Source organism: Elaeis guineensis, chromosome 2 (genome assembly GCF_000442705.2).
Source record: "Elaeis guineensis isolate ETL-2024a chromosome 2, EG11, whole genome shotgun sequence".
NCBI classification, from domain to species: domain Eukaryota; kingdom Viridiplantae; phylum Streptophyta; class Magnoliopsida; order Arecales; family Arecaceae; genus Elaeis; species Elaeis guineensis.
In genome coordinates this window covers 97453501-97466649 of record NC_025994.2, presented here as the reverse complement: position 1 = coordinate 97466649, position 13149 = coordinate 97453501, and the positions used below count along the sequence as shown (strand labels likewise).

At 40.2% G+C, this 13149-nt stretch overlaps 1 protein-coding gene across 1 annotated transcript; it reads right to left on the bottom strand.

The window, feature by feature from the left end:
- Positions 1 to 1746: 1746 nt before the first annotated feature.
- LOC105052197 (autophagy-related protein 18f) lies at positions 1747 to 12352 on the bottom strand. Its single transcript, XM_010932936.4, has 8 exons — positions 11744 to 12352; positions 10349 to 10813; positions 9832 to 10263; positions 9334 to 9570; positions 8415 to 9248; positions 8138 to 8304; positions 3792 to 4123; positions 1747 to 2030 (listed from the first exon to the last, which is right to left on the bottom strand). Exons 1-7 carry the CDS (start codon positions 11948 to 11950, stop codon positions 3793 to 3795), a joined length of 2673 nt encoding a protein of 890 aa, XP_010931238.1. The 5' UTR covers positions 11951 to 12352; the 3' UTR covers positions 1747 to 2030; position 3792.
- Between the last annotated feature and the right edge of the window lie 797 nt (positions 12353 to 13149).

Sequence of the window (13149 nt, the reverse complement as noted above, 5' to 3'; positions counted from 1 at the left end):
TAAGCTGTGGAGATCTTGCTTTCCGAGTTGTACGAAATAATAAAACAACCTTTTTAAAAATAAAAGCTTTTCTCTAATCAAAGGTCACCGTCAGATGGATTTATGACGGGAACATTGTTGCAGTAAATGCTTCACCACAATAGTAAGCTTCTTCCTCTCTTTTGAGTTGCCTCATATTCAGGAAAAAAAAAAATCAACAATGTAGCTGGTTAGATATCTAGATGACGTCCATACATAGGCTGCATTACCCCCCTCCCCCGCGCCCCCCCCTACCCCACCCCCAAAAAAAAAGGACGAAAAACTTTACAGCATCTCCCCATTCCTCATTTTGGTCTCCACCATGCGTTAATTGGTTGGTAGTTCATGGAACCCGAACCTCATCTGGTGAAGAAATTGAGCGGTGCTGGGAAGCAGCACTCTAGTAGTAAATTCTCTCTTGGGCTTGGATAGTTGGACAGGAGTCCTAGGTTAGGTGGCTGAGTAGATGCATGTTTGTGAAACCCAATTTGTATGATAGTTTGGTAATAATCAGTGGGTCAGAAGGCTTCCCGATTAGTCCAACTTCTGATACATCACAAGCTTTCCCGAATATCCTACGATGCCGCGGAACGTCCCTGTAGAATTTGATGTCACTGTCTTCGCCCACGAGCCACCGCCGCATCAACAAAATGCCAACTCGGCAAGGGTAGGACGACCTTCCTGATGCTTCCACATTGCATTGCTTCCGAGCTCATCGCTTTCGCCGAGCATGCTGTACTCTTTGCCGGGTTTGGAGGGCGGAAGGGCGACGACGTCGGGTAGACTGGTGAGACGAAGAAGAGACAGATTTGGGCACGGGTGACAAGGTCGAGGAGGGAAACCTTATCGGCATTCAGCATTTCTCCTCTTCAGCATCTATTTATTCGATTCTTTTTTCTTCTAGAAAAAAAACCTCACTCGGTGACCGGAAGATAATTCACTCTGCAAGGATCTGAATTCATTCTCCACAACTAAAGTTACCACCCATCTTGCTGGAAAAAGGATTCCACCACCAATTCACCTTTGAGATGTTGCAACCGCATACATATTATTCTCCAATTTTTATCAATGACAACCACCTCCTATTCCTTTCCAATCCGAACCATTGGTTGAGCCAGCTTTGGTACTCCAGGGGCTTGTCTAGAACGTTCAGACTCAAATGGTACGAAACACGATCGACCTTCTTGTATTTAGGGCAAGCTGATGCCGTCATACACAGATCTTTTTAACGGTTTACGCTGTAATACAATAAAGCAATCTTTCAATTTCTCAATTAAAATGTGCCATGAACTGAGGGTTGTCATTGTGATTATATCACTCCATTTAAAACCAGAGAAAATTGGAGGCTCCAACTTCAAGTCTTCTCCCAAGCAATTATAATTCAAGCGCCAACCATTTCCAATGCTCGGGAGAATTAAAATAAAATAAAATAAAATCCCCCTCTACAGCCCAAGGCCACTGGCCCCCATGCTGCTGCCAAAATCTGTTTTTGTTACCGGTTACGCGTGATGGCGCTGCAACCCAATCAAATTATCATGGATATGACATAACAAGGTGACCAAAATCTTGGATAAAAATCACGGACAAACTGCATAATGATGACAAGCACCGGAAGACCCTTAACAATCAACTCCTTTACCTCAGAAATCTAAGACCAAAGAAAAAGGGGGAAAAAACTTAGGTAAAGGCACTTAGATCACGATATGCATTAGTCTATATTCCTATAGGTACTAAAACGATAGTTCCATCCATTGTCAATATTTACACATTACAGATGCTTATTGGAAATGTAATCAAGAAATTTTGTTATTTACAAATGCGCGGAGAAATGGAATTCCAACTTCACAACATCAAATGCTTCCACTTCACAGGAACCCCTCTCACTTTGCTTTACATTGCCACAGGTATATATGTATATAAACACAAGTTAATATCCCGGGGTAGAATAAAAGAATAGCTGCTACACACCTGAGAAAGATCTAAGCGTTCCATAAGCCTCTGAAACCAGTGACCTGTTGAACACAACACAGAATAAAGATGCTATGCGAATTAGAACATTTACAATATAGAGAGGCACTACAATTTGAGACAACTGATGTTCCCCCAAAAGAATCATGCAATCACCAAAATGCACATCGATATTCCACATGGGCTGGTATAGTTGTATTAAAGATCATTATAAAGACAGCAATGTGCACGTTGATAATGCACATGAGCTGGTATAATTGTATTAAAGATCATTATATAGAGATCAATGTGAAGTAGGAATATTATTTTGGTAACCCAGAGCAAGTTAAGAGCAGCAATCTCTTGCAGAAACAGACAAAAGTTTCGAGTTTGAACATAGGCATCCATCTCAGGAAAAGAGGAAAAACAGAACTGATACCATTTCTTGAGTGCAGAGAGGAGCATCTAATTACTGTAAAACATGTGTTTCAACACTTGGAACAGGAAGCAAGCTTATGCTTAGTTTATACTTTTTCTGGGTCCAATGAAAATGAAAGCATTATCCCTCAAGTCAGACACAAAGGACCAACAAAAAGAATATACAGTGTGTTTGATGTTGCTTCTCCTTTGAGGAGAAGCTAGAAGCCAGGCTTTCTAGCCTAAATGCATTTTGTCTGGCCTTTTCCTCATGTAAAAGCATTATTTAGATGAAGTTACCAAATGCTGGATTTTTAAAAGGTGCATCTTTTTTTAAAAAAAAAGTCACAAAAATACCATTTTTTTAAGCAATACCCCACAAACCCTAAGAGAAACAAGTCAACCAAGGGGAGAAGTGTTTCTTCAAGGTCCATCAAGGAGCCTGGTACAACCAAAATATGTATGAACTCTGACACACAGAATAAACGATCAATGGGATCACCTCAGGAAAATGGCAACTAAAATCTGAATTTCAAAGTTTGCCAGATCAAAGTTCAGGCACAAAGACTCCTATGATGTTGGAAGGAGTAAAACTTACAAATGGTGCGAGGACTCAAAATCTTGATTATAAATATACATATATATGCATACATATGTGATTATAAATATATATATGTATGCATGCATATTCATATATGTATGTATGCATGTATGTATTCATGCATGAATGCATGCATGTATGCATTTATATACGTATGTACGCATGTATAAAAGAATGAGGACATAATGGTTTGGCCAAAAACACTAAATAACAAGAGTGACTGTTCATGATGATAGTCATCTTGGCATGTCCATAAGGGTATGAAGTATGTGCAGGCCATTACTAGAACAAATCAAGAAGGTAAAATAAAAGCAAAGTGAAGGCTATAATGGCAATGCCAGGCAATGATCTCACCTACCCCTGCACAAGGGAATCAACACTGCGCTAGTTAGGCAAAACTTTGCAATGAAATATCACCTAAGAATTCATTAGACCAGCAGCTAATCTTAAGTCTAGAACAAGAATGATAGTTATCACATCACATGCAAGTTAAATATAGCCCATGAAGCTTTTGACTTGATGGTGTATATACATATAGACACATATATATGACATATATACATATACATACATATATACAAATGTGTGTGTGTGTGTGTGTGTGTGCTTGTGTGTGTGTGTGTGTGACATGGATATAGAGAGAGAGTACCAAGAAAAAAAATCTTAATAATACGTTAAAAGTTGACATCAATTTGAACATCAAATGGTAACTCCATGCTCTTCACTTCCAATGTTTAGCTAAATCAAGCTACCACAGGCAACTTAAATACTTCAAGTCAGAAAACGCTAAGACAGTCAAAATATTTACCTTAGACAAAGTCATTATCATAATCACTGAATTGAGTCTCTGTCTTCAAGTTCTCTTTGTTATTTACAGACTCGAGCTGGGCCTCCATGTTCAGGCCCTCACTGTCATTTACAAACTCGAGATGACTTTTCAAGACTGGGCTATCCATATGGTTATTTACAAAGCCCTCATTAGCTTCTGCTGAGGATCGACTCCAACCATTCTCATCAGTGCCATTTGGAAGCTCAGTCAATGCAGCATTTTCAGACATGCACTCTAGCGAACTACAGCTGCTTCTGCTTGAGAGCCTTCCTTCTGACAGTCCAGATTTTTGACGCAGAAGTGGGCCATTTCTGTTCATTTCAAAAGCATTTGCCATAAATCAAGGACAAGGGATAAAATTCTAAGTAGCAGAATAGAAGTTTGTAGCTAAGAATATAGATGCAAGAATTAGAAAGGGTTTCAAGATGTAAACATGAAGGCTTACTCAGAAAAATGAAACAAAGATCCGGACAACGCTTATGACAGAAAGCAAATTTTAGAGCAGAAGCCAAAAACAAAAAAAACTCCACATGATAATACATGCATACATCAGAAGAGAAAAGTTAACATTTGGCAGAGCTGCTAGGAAGTCAACGAGAGCCTCATAAGTCATAACTGAAAATAGTAACTTCAAAGGTGCAACCTGACAATCACACCAAATGCCATAAAAAGATGATTTAGTATTCATTCCCGTTAACTCCATGGAGGATGAAAGAAAACCGACATTTCAGTTAGACAACAAATCATGAGAATGAGATTTGAGATATTGCCATCCTGGATGGAACTACAATATCTATAAAAGTACATTCAGAGGCTAAGGCTGGGTTTCTTAAGATGTCTTTCCATATGGTTACATGTAACATAAAAAGTACAAGGACAATTTGCACAATAGAACGAAGATTAAAAACAAATTAGCCACTTACTGCAACAAGTCAGCCCACCAGATAATCGAAAGTGTTACAGGAGAAAAAGATGCACGTGCATGCGCGCACGCCACACAGAGAGAGAGAGAGAAAGAGAATGCTGGCAAGGTTTTAAGTCCTTGCAAAATGGGAGTTCCCGGCCATTCCAACATTTTTCCTTTAAGATAAAAAGACTAGGACTGGGTGGGGCTTCGAAACTCATTCATGCAGAGAAAGAAGAAGAAAGAGAAAAAGGAAAAAAAAAAGAAAATGAAAGAAAGTAAAAAAATAAAAGAAAGGAAGGAAGAAGAAAAGAAAGGAAAAAATAAGAAAAAAAAGAAAGAAAAATAAGAAAAAGAGAAGAAAGAAAGGAAGGGAGAAAATGGAAAAGAAAGAAAAAGAAGAGAAGAAAGGAAATGAAGGAAGAAGAAAAGGATGGAAAGGAAGGAAAGAAGGAAGAAAAAAAAACAAAGAAAAAAATAAAGGAAAGAAGAAGGGGTAAGGGAGACTCAGAGGGCACCTAACAAGATGCTCAATCAAGACAGGACAGTAAGGCATCTAATTCATGACATCCTGCCCCATCGAATTTAAAACATTGAATGATAGCACCATTTAGTATCTCTATTTCATCAAATAAAGAGAGAACCATCTAGAGACATGCTTACTAAACTCCAAGATTTTTCATACCGTGCCGAACCGACCGGTACACCCCGTATCGTACCGGACCAGCGAGAAAGAGAAGAGGAAAGGGAGGGAGGTGGGAGCCGCCGGAGGCCGGAGGTGGCCGGCTGCGGCCGCTGAAGGGCTTCCGAGCCCCGTATCGCCCGATAGAACTTTCAAGAGAGCGAGAAAAAGAGAGAGCGCTCAGAAAGGGGGCGAGGGACCTACCGGACGGACGGCGCCTCCGTCGCGAGGGCCCCGGTGGCCGGCGAGCCGACGCCGATGGTCTGAGGATGGTCGAGCGGGCGGAGCTGCCTTCTTCTTTTTCGAAACAGACGACCATCTGTTTCGATTTTTTTTTTTTTTTAAACTTATGAAGTTGGCAACCTAGTTGCCGACTTAAGAGATTTTTAAAAGAAAATACAAAAATCGTGAAGCCGGCAAACTATTTGCCGGCTTCACTTAAAACTAGGTTTTTTTAAAAAATTTGCGAAACAAGGGCGACGCCCCTGTTTCACGCCCGCGGCGCCGCGCGCGTGGACTGCACCCTCCGGCGACCACGGCGGCCAGTCGGAGGCCGTCCGACGGCCCCGCCGGCTCCTTCCCCTCCCTCTTTTTCTTTCTTCCTCTTTCTCTCTCTTTCTCTCTTTTTTTCTTCCAGTTCGGATCCGCTTGCCTTCGTCGGTTCGGTACGGTACGAAACTGTACCAAACCGTACCGCCGGCCGGCCAATACAGCCGACGGTACCGGTTCAACATACCTTTGCTAAACTCAAATAAGAACATGTCCATAATGTTACCCAACATCATCTACCCACCCCACCGATGTTAGTAGGTCCAAGATCCCTGAAGAAGCTACCAGCAAAACTGTAACATATGGACTCAAATGAAGTTGGGCCTTCGGGTTCATTTCCTCCAAATAACATGTGGAGATATTTCCTCCTTCAAGAAGCAAAATAGAAATTATACTACCACTTTCTCAATATCCAGGTGGTTGCAAACCTTAATTATCTCCATCAAAAAACCACGTCTATAATCACATTGTTCCTGGAGATGACCCAATGCGTTGCTGCTACATATAGTAGAAAGTAATGGCAAAGTAAAACCTGTCCACTTGAAATGGATTAGGAAGCCTTTGGTCCACTTTCATGTATAGGCAAAGTCCAAAACTTCAAAATAGCAGGAAAAAAAAAAAAGGCTTATCCAAGTTACTCTCAGACATCATCGCCCATGACTACTTTAGCAGCGATAACCACTACTCACAATTTTTAACCACTCCAGAATCATTCTATTTATTTTCACCATGCTATTTTTCTGCTTTGGTGGCCAATTCATACTGAGCATTAACTTCACGAAAAAAGAACAGCTACAGAACAATAATATCAAACAAAAACATGAACAAACAACAGATGCAAGCCACATATTCCACAGTTCAACATCTTGAGAGAATGAAGGGGTGCAAACCACATAATCAATGGTGAAGTGACTTGAGAGTTGTGCAAATAATTCTCAAATCCCTAAAATTTAAATCATATCTAAGGAAAACAATGAAATGATGATTGCACTAAATTAACTTGCCTAAACATAATAACAAAGAAAATTCAAAGAAAAAAAAGTACTTTTACAATGAAAGCAAATGAAAACCATGATATTTCTCAGGTTTCAATCTCCACTGACAGAAGCCGTCTGATATATATTTGACCTTGGGATTAGAAGTGTTGACTAATTGCCTAGTTAATAGAGGGGAAAAAGTTCCTATGAAAAACCATGGGAACTAAAAAAAGAGAAGAAAAATTAAAGAACAGTCAAAATGAGGTATTTGTGTGACAATTGAAAACAACAGATGCACATGAGCACATACTCACATGCATAAACACAAGTTCTATAACCAATTGTAATATAATATATCTGGATACTGCTACCTGTTAAAGGTTACTGCATGATTGCAGCTTAACTACTATGTGCTCCTCAAGTTAACTGTGAACAAGTCAGGACTCGTAAGAAGGAGGATAACTCCATCCAGAGAATAGTTCAAGCTTTTGCTAACGTGTCAAGTTAGTATGCAATCAAGCACATGGTCTTATGAATCTACTTGAAAACTATCACAAGCCAAATTATCCCCTTTACTCTGTGAGAGAGAGAGAGAAAGAGAGAGTCATGAGGCACTAATGTTGGCATTATGTTCAAAACTTGGCTTTCACTTACATTTCACTGCTTGCAGATAATGCACTAGCTATAGTGTTAAACTGTGTGTTTCCCTCTAAATTCCTCAAAGTCTCAGCAGACTTTGGAGGGTAGCTTCTTAACTGTGGAAGCTTGAACCACAAACTAATGTAGGTTTCCAAGTTGCCAACAGATTTTCTGATACCATGGTAAACTTCTCTCTTTAACAGTCTCCTCCACCAGAGAAACATACCAATCTTCTTCCCAATCTCCTTCGCTAGAAAAACATAGCAACTTATAGGTTCAAAAGACACAAGAATTCGTCATGTATAAATTACAAATAACATAAACATATCATAAAATTGGTTTTTGCAAATAGTTACAGAGATTCTACAATGCAGTTGAGACACATCCAAGACCAGTCTCCAAAATAGAATGTGTTATAAACATTTCTCAATACTTATATTCAAATATGGGTCTTCCAAACATACATTTTCATCTAAACACTGTGGTGCAAAAAATCATAAATGGCAATACAGATAAATATAAGAGAGCATCAAATGCAATTCATGACATGCACATATATGGGGTCATAATGCACCTTGATTGCTGGAATCTGGGTGTTCGGATATAGTCAAACACTGGTATAAGATCTTTTGACCTAGCTTCGATTGTGCGGGTTGGAATCCTTTCTATCTCAATTTCTCCAGATGATGTATTACTATTGTCTGCTTTGATATTTTCATCCGTCATTACTTGAAAGCATATCTGGAAAGTAAAATTAAACCAGTGAAACAATGGAAACATAGATTCTTATATAAAGATCAAAATCAATCAAAAGAACAAAGCATGTTACAACAAAGAATATGTGCAAGTACCTCAGACTTCGCCCATAATGGAATACGGTCAGCATGCATCTGCAACTCAACCTCAGATATATACAAGTGATAATTTTCTTCTGCACTGAGTTTTACTTTCATGTCTGTAGCACTATCAGCAGGATAGATACTGGTTCCTTTCTTTGTCCCTTTCTGGAAAAGTTTAGTGTTTTCTCCATTTCCATGATCACCATATATATCAACATAGTCACCGCGATCTCTTCTGTTTCGCTTGTGACAAACATCCCATTTCTGAAGTGCCTCGACAACTAACCTCGCATCAGTTTCTGGTGATGGTTCATAAGAAACAGTGCTTAACACTGATAGATCAATGCCAGAATCCTCTCCATTGCAGTGACGCAGCACATACTGTATGATAGAGCCAGAAGGTGAGAAAACAAGCAAGTAATATTTTGTCCTTGATGAACTGTTATCAGGATATGGACCACAACCCTTGCAATTATGAAAAACTGAAGCAATAGCCCCAGAAAGGGGACTGATCCTGCCTGTGGCAGCTGCAGCAGCACCAGTGACGGCACCTTTCCATCCATTACTCCCATTCCTTATTCTGCTTACAACTGATAACGTGATTGGAGGACCAGATGGAAAAAGACTCTGCTGATTAAGCTTCATTAAAGAAGATCCATGATGCCAGCGAACTGATGCCTTAGTTGTTAGATCAGTTCCGCAACTGATACTCATCATATTGCTCTCGGTGGACTGAAGGTTTCCAGTCCCTTCAAAAGGAGATAATGCAAATAAATGACTGGTTCCTCTTGAGGAACTGATCATTATCCATTGGCTGTCATCACTAAAACTTATGTCTTGTATAACCTGATGTATGCAACAAAAATTTCTAGTTAGAAGTCAGCAGATGCATTTCAAGGAAAATGCAAAACAAATTGTACGTATTATCTACCGCATTTGTGATGCCACGTTGCAACCTGTAAAGATGAATGTATGTCCCATTTGCATCAGATGCTGATGAACTTCCATGTAGAGAAGGCATTATGCGGAAAACATTAATGTTGTGACCATGAATGGAAGCTGTCACTAATAATGTGCCACTAGGATCAAAGCATAATGCAGAAATAGGACTTCCATGTGCTCTAAACTGAACCACAACTGACTTAGAAACAATATCTCTAACAATGACCTGCAAATGTTAAGTAAATCCAACCATCAAAATTCAGAACAGTGACTATATAAAAAGACATAATACATGTTTTTCTTAAACTGTCAGAAGAGAGTTCATGATTGTATATGTTAGATGGTAAATCTTCTGTTCAAGGACACGAGGAATATAGCAAGTCCAACATAGTTAATTTTTAATCCCTTAACTGAACTTGGGGGAAACAAGAAATAGAAAAGAATCTCAGGTATCAAGACTCAGAAACATCGGTGGAGAATTGCATACCATTCCAGCACTTTTTATGTCCAGCAAATGCCCGTTAATGGCACCATTAATTTTTGGGCCAGAGCTCCCATGTTTAACAGAACCATTGCTATCAGGCAGAAGTTCCGAGCAGTACTTGGATAGCTTCTTATATCCCATATCTCCAAGTGTCACTATGCTAGCAGCAAGTTGCTTACTTGATTCTTTTGCATAGTGTGCCACCAGACTCCCATTTGCAGGAGATGTTGACATAGCCGTACCAGGACTCAAATGTTGTGGACTGACACGGCCGGTATTTGAAACTGCAACTGGACTTCCACTATAGGCCAGCCACCTAGAACCCACAGCAAGTGGTCCATACCCTATGCCTCCAGAGCCAGGAATCCCAGAAACTATAGGATAAGTAAGAATTGTATATTCTCTCTCCAGAGTTGCAGCATCAAAACAATGTATCTGTAACACAGTTTCTTTTCTTAATGCAATTTTTGCATACGTAACTATGTAGAAAAAGGAAGTTCATGTAAAGTGTCATGCATACCTGGGAGGCTTGCAAAACAGCAACAACTCGAGGACTGCACCTTACTGAGTAAACAGCTGTCCTGAACTTCAAGACATGCACATAATCATGTGTCCTTAATGAATAAAAGTGGACAAATGTTGGTAATGGATACTCATTTCCCAGCTCCTGACAACCACCAGGACTTCCATTCAAAGAGGAGCCAAACCCATCAAGATTATTTCCACTTCCAGAAAATGATCCATCTCCAGCAACAACCAGCAATGGACGCACATCTGCAAATTTATCTTCAGAGCCCTTTGTTGAAATTGACTTCTTTAGCATTTGCAGAAATGAAACAGGCCCATCATGTCTGGAAACTAGCTGCCTTACATCATCTGCCTGCTCAACATCCCAAACCTGAAAACCAGACTTATAAGCCAGCAACAGAACCTGCCGCAGGACATCACTCTCGCATTCTAATTTGTCGAATCCAGCCCAGTGCACCTTTTCACCAATGACAAAAATTGTGAATGAAAATATGGATGAACTAGTGTTGTACCTCTCAAATATAGGGTATTAGTTCAAGACATACATTGAAGAAACTACAAGAAAAAGCTTCAGATGGTTTACTAAACCTGAACTACAAAGCTAAGCAAGTATGCAGAAATAAGTTATCACATCAAAACGAAAAGAAAACCATCACAAAATGGTATTTTTAAAAGCTAAAAGAATATTCTATCAAAAGATAAATAAAAGAGCTTCATGAGTTATTTAGATTTTTGCAGCTCATGATCCTGAAAAAGTTAAATTTCTTATCCACTGCATTGTATTTATTCTTCGAAAAATTTTCATAAAGAAGTCTTGTTGCTGCATGTGCTTCTGTAACAGCAAGAAATCAACTATCGTTACGAAATTCCATGTCACGACAACTAGATGCGACGACAAGCATGAGAATCGACATAACCACGTAGAGCAAGGACATCAGAAAAAATTCTAAATTCGAAGTTGCCAAATAGACATGAGAAAGAACCTGTGCTATCCGCAAAACGCTCAGAAGATACAATGTCTGGCCAAAAGTTTATCATTTTCCAAGAAAAAGATGTAGATATTTATCCAATCATCAAAATTTAATCTAGCTACTATACAATAAAAACCTGGCTCATGCATGCAGTCATCAATTCCTCATATTTGAACAACTGAGCCCCTTAAAAAAGGCATACTTAAATCATTCCAGTAATAATTTCTACTTCAATAATCACATACACAATAAAGTATGCGATCAAGATGACTCTTTTCTGGAAACTCATTCAATATGCAATAAAGCTACAGGTAGAGAAAAGGGGAAACTTTAAATTTCAGTTAAATTTCAGCGGTGTCCATCAAAGAAGCAAAAGATCAAATTCTTTAAAGAGGAGAAGGGACCGCCATGAGTACCTGATCACGTCCTGCATCATCATCGCGGTCCGCAATCGAGGACGCAACGGACGCGCCGGCCGATCGGACGGTGGATGCAACCGTCGAGGCGCCCGAGGACACGATCCTTATATAGTTCGACAAGGAGCGGAGCGAGAAGAAGCCGTTGTTGCTCCGCCCGTTCCTCGGCACGGCACCTCCCTGAGGCCTCTGCACATCGTTCCTCATCCCCCACCCCCGAACCCCTCCAAAAAGCCGAGAGAAAGAACCCAAGAACTAGACCAAGAACCCTAGCTTCTCCGATCCGGTGGCCTCCGATCATAACCCCAGGCTGTTTCTTTCGAACTTATCAAACAAAAACAGCCCAAATCCTTCCTCTAGGTGACCAACTTCTCCATCACAAGCCCGCCCCTCGAAATCCCTTCCCAAAACCCCAGAAACAACGCCGGATCAAAACCAAAATAAAATCTTTCAATCCAAAACAGATTCCGACACCAGAAAGGAATTCTGCGTGTAAAATTCGAAGCTTCTGGACGGTGCCCAACAAATTCGATCGAAAACCCAAAGAAAGGGAGAACAAAGATCAATTCTTGCGCCTCCGGTCGTCGGAAAACAGGCGGAATGGGGGAAAGGCGAGAATTTTTTATTCGAGAAGAGAAGAGCGAGATGGGGGAAGGGGGAGAGGAATCGCTTGTGATCAGATAATGAAATGATGACTCGCCGTTTACGTCTCTCTCGCTTTGTTTTCTGTTCTTTTCCTCGCCTTCTTGTTTCCTTTTTTATCTTTCACGGTTTCACCTCCCCTGCTGGATTAGAGTTAAAGAAAAGGCGAAAAGAAAAAAGAAAATAAAATAGAAGATAAGAAGACAAAAGGAGATTAAGTTAGGAGAAGAAAGGGTTAATACCTAAATAATAAATATTAAAATATAATTATACGATTATTTTGTCCTCCTCTTCTTCCCCAAGTCAAGGGTTTTGACGGACGGTAAAAAACCGGTAAGTTCGAGTTTTAAAGAGGGAGCCGAAGAGAAAAGGGAGGCTTACGTTATCCCTCCGGAAGCCTTTTAAGTAAACCTAGCCGTGCACAAGGACAAATTAGCGAACCGTCGCGTCTGGTTGGTGGGGTGGATTAACGTTAGAAGAAGTAAATGGTTGGGCTCGTGTCCCCGGTCTAACAACAATTAAGGATGGAGCGGCGTAGAGCAAACCATGTTAGGGATGATTGTACGTTACTTCTTATGCGGGAGAACAAAATAGAGGTCAAGCTTTCTTGGATTACGTAGATGATCTAACGGTAAATCGTACGTTCGCATAATCATTTCTATGGGAGCTGAAAATGGACGGTCGAAGGAAGAGAGGAGTCCGAGGCGTCAACGTTTCACTTCTCCAGCGAAGCATCCGACGCAGCGTACTTGGGTGGATAATCT

Bases quoted from the DNA above. Each gene is read 5' to 3' on its own strand.
- LOC105052197 (XM_010932936.4), bottom strand. From the start codon at position 11,950: ATGAGGAACGATGTGCAGAGGCCTCAGGGAGGTGCCGTGCCGAGGAAC. The intron at 10,814-11,743 runs GTACTCATGGCG...ATTGGTGAAAAG, and splicing joins ATGATGCAGGACGTGATCAG to GTGCACTGGGCTGGATTCGA. The intron at 4,124-8,137 runs GTGCATTATGAC...TGAAATGAACAG, and splicing joins CCCAGATTCCAGCAATCAAG to AAATGGCCCACTTCTGCGTC.